The sequence below is a fragment of the Neodiprion virginianus genome, chromosome 4 (assembly GCF_021901495.1).
Source record: "Neodiprion virginianus isolate iyNeoVirg1 chromosome 4, iyNeoVirg1.1, whole genome shotgun sequence".
In the NCBI taxonomy this organism is placed as follows: domain Eukaryota; kingdom Metazoa; phylum Arthropoda; class Insecta; order Hymenoptera; family Diprionidae; genus Neodiprion; species Neodiprion virginianus.
The window spans coordinates 30758584-30766653 of NC_060880.1; the positions used below are offsets into that span (position 1 = coordinate 30758584).

At 38.6% G+C, this 8070-nt stretch overlaps 1 protein-coding gene across 1 annotated transcript; it reads left to right on the forward strand.

Annotated features, from left to right (window-relative positions):
- The first annotated feature begins 1281 nt into the window (after nucleotides 1–1281).
- On the forward strand, nucleotides 1282–4947 carry LOC124302610 (lysosome membrane protein 2-like). Its single transcript, XM_046758940.1, has 4 exons — nucleotides 1282–2308; nucleotides 2406–2680; nucleotides 2872–3130; nucleotides 4283–4947. Exons 1-4 carry the CDS (start codon nucleotides 1628–1630, stop codon nucleotides 4607–4609), a joined length of 1542 nt encoding a protein of 513 aa, XP_046614896.1. The 5' UTR covers nucleotides 1282–1627; the 3' UTR covers nucleotides 4610–4947.
- Nucleotides 4948–8070: the final 3123 nt, after the last annotated feature.

Consider the following 8070-nt stretch of genomic DNA (forward strand, 5'->3'; position numbering starts at 1 on the left):
TCCTCACTATCTCATATTATATTTATGATCAAATGGTGGCACTTTCACTTACACCGCGTTCCTCGTTTACCTAGAAAGTTTGTTTACCGAGCTGATTCATTGGCTCGAGATAATGATGTTGGCAACTGTAATTGTGTCAAAGGTGTAGTGCATCGGTGTATATACACATTACACACACACATATATATATATATATATACATATATAATTGAGTACAATTATAATCGATCGAAACAAGATATGAAAAATGTCATGATAATGCACTTTCTACATATGAATGCAGTATTGGAATTGTCAATGAATGAAATTACCCGGGATTGCGTGCATTGCAAAATTATAATCCTCGACTAGGCGAGATAACCGGCCTTGAATGAGTGTAGTGAGTGGCTGGTGCAGCTCATTAAGTAACAACAGAGTCTTTTTATCGATCCATTGTACAAACGATTGACTACATGCAGTTTAAGAAAACGTCGTTGTTATCACGAGACAAAAGTTTTCTCGTCTGGCTGAGATACCGCATTCGAGATCCCCGCTCTCGCGTCTAACGAGGGTAAAACGTAATATCGGAATTCCCCGCAAGTATGTGTGAGTTGTACATTACACACAATGCATTCGTATCAGTGCGCCGTTGGCGCTTATGCCAACCATCTAGCGCCACGCAGTCAGAAAGGTTTTCTAGATCGCATCAGGTTTTGTATGTGATAATGCGAAAAAGCCAGCGACAATTATCACCGCGTTTTCTGACCAAATGTATGTCGGATCCAGAATTCGTGCCTGTGTCTATTGATGCTAATCCGAATCAGTTTCCCTGCTGAAAATGAAACTGTCAAATTTTTGACGAACGTTAATTTTTATAGCAACGAAAAAATATCAGTAGAGGAAACTAAAAACCTCCCCACCTGCAATCAATGATTTTAGTCTTGAATAAAAATACTGTAAAGATGATTTATTCATTGAAATTTCTACTGCTAATTCTTGCAGTCACGGAGTTTCTACGGAGACAAGAGAGTGCGACGAGACTTTGAAAAAGCTATACGATAAAGAAATTGTTTTTTTTTTTTTTTAACAGTTGTAAACATCCTTAGCCTAGTGGCGTCAGTTTTCTGACGTGAATGCATTTCCTGGATGTTGGAATAGTTATGGCTGAGAATTGTTTAGGGGGTAAGAATAAAAGAAAAAAAAAAAGTAAATAAAAGCGAACTACAGATAAAAACGTGGTGTGAATTTTCATTGGTAGCGCAATCGTCTCTCATGTCTGCGTAGGTCGTCGCGGTTTTCACCCAAGGGTCATCCTGACGAGGAGGTTATCGCCTCACGGAAAAAGGGGAGATTTTTGTACGAAGACACAGAGATTTGTACAAGAGCGCACGCCGCTGGATACGCAGTCGATTCAGAGGAGTCGATCTGTGCCCAACTGAGGTAAAAAGTGACATTATAAGAGAATGATTATAGTAAACAGTCAGTCAGGGTAAAACATTAAACAGGCACACTGAGAAAACTGGAATACAAGTTGGTCGAGCGACTGTCGTAGATTCGAATAAAATTCATTAATAATATAGAACGAAAATATTTTTCTCAAAAGTCTCAATTCGCTCGCGGCAAGTAGATTAAATCAAGTGGAATCGATATGAAGGAACAGTTCAAAATCAAGCCCGCGGGGTTTGAAGTGAATAGAAATATAATAAAGGAGAAAAGTCACATGATTTCAAAAATCTGGTTTATATTATTTTTCGCTGGAACAACAATAATAAGCCTTGGTCTGGCGGTTGTTTTTTGGGGCACCAGCGCGTTCGAGAACGCGATAATTTCGCAATTGGAACTTAAAAATGGCACGCAGACTTTCGAGTGGTGGGAACGGCCGCCGGTACACCCGGTGCTGAAGGTGAGAATATTCAATTACACGAACGTGGAAGCGTGCAAGGCCGGAAACGCGTCTAAGCTTCTCGTCGAGGAGGTCGGACCGTACATTTACAGGGAAATAATAACCAGAGTAAACGTCCGGTTCAACGAAAATGGCACCGTGACTTATCAGGAGAATGTAACCCACGAATGGATCGGGGGGCGACCCGATAGTGAAATAGTCAGAGTTCCGAATCTGCTGCTTATTATGGCCGTTCAAAAAGTGAAAGACATGAACTACGTAACGCAATTTGCTGCCACGGCGTTTCTAAGTATACTGGAAGTCGAGCCCTTCAAGCTGCTCACCGTGAAAGAATACCTTTGGGGATACACCGACAACTTGCTCGAAACAGCGCAGAATATTCCAATGGACACCGAGGTGGTCGACAAGATCGGGATGTTGATGAAAGTAAGTATAGACTGGATTCCAGCGGTGCGTTGCAACCTCGCTTAACACGACGATTATTCAACCGCTCACTCGATTATACAATTATTGTATCTTGCAGAGGTCCGGACTCTCCAAGGATCGCATCACCGTCCACACCGGAAACGGCGACATCGACAAACTCGGTTTATATGAGGAATTGAACGGCCTGAAGAGTCTAAAAGTCTGGGGTGGCGAGGAGTGCGATAAGATTCAAGGTACAGACGGCAGCATGTTTCCCCCGAATATCATTCGGGACCGTAATGCCCCGTTGGAAATTTACACCCGAGATATATGCAGGAAAGTCTCACTCACGTACCACAGCACCAATACCTCCTTTGGGATACCGTCTCTGAGGTAAGAACCACCGATTAGGTGCTTTGGTCCCATGCTGTAACCGATAACCGATAGTGAGTCCCAAACACACAGGCATAGCCGCATTCGTGGAGTAAGGCATTACCACATTTATCGTGACACGTACGATAAGCGTGGGAGTATACATATACTTGGTTTTATTTATTCGAATATTTTGACCCGATTCGACGCAGGTACAAGCCGGCCAAAGACGTCTTCACGGCATCCAGCACAAAGAACTCCTGTTTCTGCGAGAAGACTGTCCAGGATTCGAAAGGGACGATCCAGTCATGCCCGCCGGCGGGAGTTTTCAACGTGTCAGCATGCCAATTCGGCGCGCCATTGTTAATATCGTTTCCTCATTTTTATCGTGGAGAAAAAATCCTATTGAAGAATGTCGATGGTCTGAAACCTAACGCCGAGCTGCACGAAACTTATCTCGACGTACATCCGGTGAGTGGAATAATTGCTGCATCAGCGTTTTCATTCATTACCGATTATTTTGATGAGGGTAGATTCTTGAAATCTGAGATTAAGGCAAACGAAGTTTCGATGTTTGTAAAGCTTGTATCTAATCTTTATTCGCTGATCCGTGAATCGTACGAGTGCTGTCGCAACGAGGCAATAATTTGAATGACCGTGAACGAACCGTGACACAACCCAAGATCTGATGGCTGGTCTCAATGATTCATATCATGGTTTAGTCTATGTCCAATGGAAATTCATGGACGTGTACAAATGGTCCGGAATGTTCGGATTCCATCGCGTCTCTGACTAGCGGCTCAAGGGAACAGAGATTGACAGCTTTTTCTTGTCCATCGCGAAATTCTGCCGCTAAACGCAACGCACACTGAATGACTTTGGTGTACCGCGAATAACTATCGATCACATCGTCGCGAGTGACGCGCAATATAATCGATAAGCCGATTTCATGTGAGGTTGAGAAATATTTATAGGACCCTTGAGCGATGCGCGTCTAGTCGGCAAAATCGCGATTCCGACAGCCTCGTGTTTTCCGCTAAAATTAAAAAACGAAGTTAAATACTTATGCAAGATTTGCTCTCGAAACAACAACCACGCGATAATTAGCACGCGTATGGCATGATCGAGACGCGCTTCAAATTGGCTAATCATTGACCTCTACCGGCTCTGGTATTATTACTGTCGTGTAGTTACGGAGGACTGTCATGACTCGGCGATATCGACCGGAAGCCGTATTGGCGATGGAATAACTTGTTTTGCAAGAAAAATCATAATTCGCAACAAGACCCAGATCATGGCATTTCAATTTCCGAACGCAATATGTCAATTACCGAAGTCACGCGAGGGCTTTTTTTGCCTCTTATTTCATCAGCACGCGTAGGAGACGGACGTTTGATGGAAACATTATTACAACGTCGAGAAAGACATCACGATTATACCAAAAAGGGGAAAAACGAAATGCACGATCGGTGAGCCGATTAGTACCTCGGGCTTTTTTAACCGCGTGACTTCGTACATGCCTCGCAGAAATTCCTCTCGTCCACGAAGTTAGGTCTCGCTTTTTGTCACAATACGAAAATAAATCCATATTCTGACACGACCATTTTCTTCTCCTCTTCGCAGCGTCTCGGAACACCGATTGGCGGATGGTCGCGAATGCAAGTTAATCTCCAGGTGACCGTAGTCCCCACGGTTCCTGTGCTCGATTTACTGAAGGATGGAATGATCCTACCGATGTTCTGGTTCGAGATAGGGATCGACTCGATACCGGAAGTGGTTTTGAGCCTGCTAAAACAAGCCTACTTCACCGCGAGCACTGTCGAGACTACATTCAAATGGGGCAGCTTGGTGTGCACGTTTCTATCGATGTGCGCATTGGCGTTCGTTACGAAGAAGTACAGTTTGTCTATTCAGCTTAGGCGCAGTGCTACGTTACAAAGACTTACGTAATGTTCTAAACGAGTTTCGAGCCGGAAGCATTAGTGGCGAAAATGATAGCCCAACAAGAAGAGCGATACGGCGAAATGTTTTTAGCTTGGCACTGAAAATTACAACTACCCGTAATCCTCGTAACCTTAACGCGATCTTAACGGTCATTCTGCGCCTAAACTGACCAGTTAATCTATACGTCGAGGGAAAGTGACTCAAGTGGCAGACGACCGTAACATCGTTCGAGATCGACCCTTGAGGCGGATGGTTTTCTTTACGTCGGATTCGTTTCACCGCTCAAGAACTTTTCGAAGCGGTCGATTTTCCAGGATGCAATTGGACTTTTGCGAATACATTTGGAAAAAGGAAAATAAGATTCGGGGAACGATAGATTTCGGCTGATAAGATAAGCGTTGAATTCAGATTGAGTGTGGACAGCTAATTTTATCACACCGAAAAGTGAATTTTTAACTACACGAACAGCTCCTATACCTGAGCGAAAATCTGTAGCAAAGAAGCAACTAGAGTTTCGTTTAGCTCAGCTCAGTATTTCAAATATAAAAGTAGAACATGTTCGTTATTATCGCTAACAAGGACTGTTATTTATTCACGTGCGGTAACGCGTATACATTTACTGTAGTCTGGATTGTTTAATTTTTATTCTGGCGCAGAAAGGAAATTGTTTAGGTAGTTGGTTTTTTTTTTTCGTTCGTTTTTAACAATGCAGACTCCAAGTTGATTCGTATTTAATCATTACTTCGTGTGTTCCTTAGATTTTTTTTTCAACAAAAAGTATTAATTTCTCTACATACGGTTATGTCTTACTTTTGGAATCTACCTATATATTATACACTAGATTTAAAATTAGAGATATCACGTTTGAAGCTAATCACTCGCCTTCAAATCCTGCACGACAATGAAAAGTATCAGCTATAATTATCGAACGGTTAACAAGTAACTACTCGTTCTCATAACTGGCGGCACAGAGTTTCAAATCTGAAAATCACGAGGACGGTTATTTCACGTTTATAAGGCTGATTCTTGGGCCATGTTAATCATTGGCCGCATGACGAACCGTGAGAATTTACTATAAAATTGCGACATCATCATTTCGTAATAAAGTTGTAACTAAGTTTTATTGTTTTTTTCGTTGCTTTGAAACAAGTCATTATAACGTTTTCATAAAATTGTTCCGATATCAAAAAATTTCACGTCAAGAGCTCTAGCTTTTTTCTTAAGACTTTCGACAAAGTTGCAAACATCATCCTGTTATGATTATCGTGCAGAATCGTACCGTAACTACATTATGCATATATACGTATAATACGCACGTGGTTGGTTGGTAGATCGATTTTTCGAATCGGCACCCCGCGCCTTTTCATGCGTATGTGTGGTTGGTTTCCTTCCCCTCTTTTTATCACGTACGCGGCGTCTCGTTAGTGTCGGACAAGATTATATCCCGTGGTAAACTGGCAACTAACGGTTTGTTGAGGAAACTAACCGATAACCCCACGACACCGGGGGTGCAGCGCGAGTTTATCTTACGAGAAAGGCGTGGAATTTTTCATTCATGCAGTACCGTATGACATTGTAAGTCGTGTATGTATACGTTCGTATAAATAAACGAACCGTATGCAGAAAGGCTCAGTCAAGAGTCTTTAAAATTAACAATTAGGTATTATTTATATTAAGAATATTTTTATACGTCAAAGTTATGTATGTATACGTATAGTACATATACTCATATGTATATGACATTGTAACATGGCAATTAGTGACTTATATCACGGATTGCCGGTTACAATTATTATTGTTAGATTATGATTACTTACGTTAATTGTTATTCATTATTATTGTTGATATGTTGTTAAATTGTTGAACTTTTTAGAAATTTTTAGAAGTTAGAAATTAGAAATTAGAAATTATCTAATATAGGTATAATTTATGCGTTAAATTTCATGTACCGCTATATATACCTATATATACCTATATATTAGGGTGGCGCAAAAAAACCAACTATTTTTTATTTCTGAGTCTCGCGTGAAAAAATGATAATTTTTTATGTTTTAAGAGCCTCCTCCATGGGACAGCTCATAAAAAAATTTTTAAGAGGTCGCTCCAAATTTTTTTAAATTTCAAAATCCATCGAAAATCGAATTTTTTTTTTTTTTTTTCTCGTTACGGTATAATTTTGTAGACAAACAAAAAATAAGATTCTGAAAGTTTCAATTCAAAATTTGAATTTTAAAAGGTCACTCAGAATTTTTCTTCTCAGAAGTTATCGAAGAAAATCGAAAATTATATCCCAATGCCAATAAAGCAAATTTAATACGTACTTTAACAAAACAATAAATGATATTATTCTAAATAAAGTTAAGACCTTCAAAATTTAAGATTTGTTATCAAAAGTAACAACAAAGTTTATTTAAATATTGTTAAAATGTTGTAGTTGATTAAATAAAATTATTGAGTTAAAAAAAAATTATGTTTCTTTTTATTTTGTTTGATTTTCAGTTCATCTCGTGGAAAATTTTTGTCAATTATATCATTAAATAAAAGACAAAAAATGTATGAAATTTTAAATTGAATATTAAAATGTCGCTCAATCAAATCCAAAGTCATGCACTAATAAATAGAGAAAAATTCTGAGTGGCCTTTTAAAATTCAAATTTTGAATTGAAACTTTCAGACTCTTATTTTTTGTTTGTCTACAAAATTATACCGTAACGAGAAAAAAAAATAAAAAAAAAAAAATTCGATTTTCGATGGATTTTGAAATTTAAAAAAATTTGGAGCGACCTCTTAAAAATTTTTTTTTGAGCTGTCCTTTGGAGGAGGCTCTTAGAACATAAAAAATTATCATTTTTTCACGCGAGACTCAGAAATAAAAAATAGTCGGTTTTTTTGCGCCACCCTACTATATATGGTTGACTTTTGAAAAAATAAATGAAAATTTATACACTCGTTGTATCTGTTAATTATTATAAGTCTGTTTATGGACATTTCATACGTATATATAGACAAATTATTCAACTGAAGATAATTTCAATCCTCATACACATGTATGTAATATGAATGTTTCTACTTGTTGTTGCGAATCTTTTCAACTCTTCCTTGTTCGTACATTTATAAATATAGTATAGTAATCTCTATACTGGATAAATACGAAAATATAAACGTGCATCGTTTTATAATGCGCGTGGCGTACTATCGTGTTTGAGCCAATGCAACATGTGTGTGCACGAACCGTATTCATATTTATATGTATACATGTGCATATACATAATGAACGAAGTAATTGCCTGCATATCATGTACGACTTTTTGGCATATTTTGATTTTTATTGTACAAAAGTATGTATAGATATATTAAATTGAGATACTTAAAATTCGATCGCCTAAGGTATATATATATATATATATACATATATATGTATATATACGTAGTATGTATACATGTATACACGATGTAGGTACTTAATA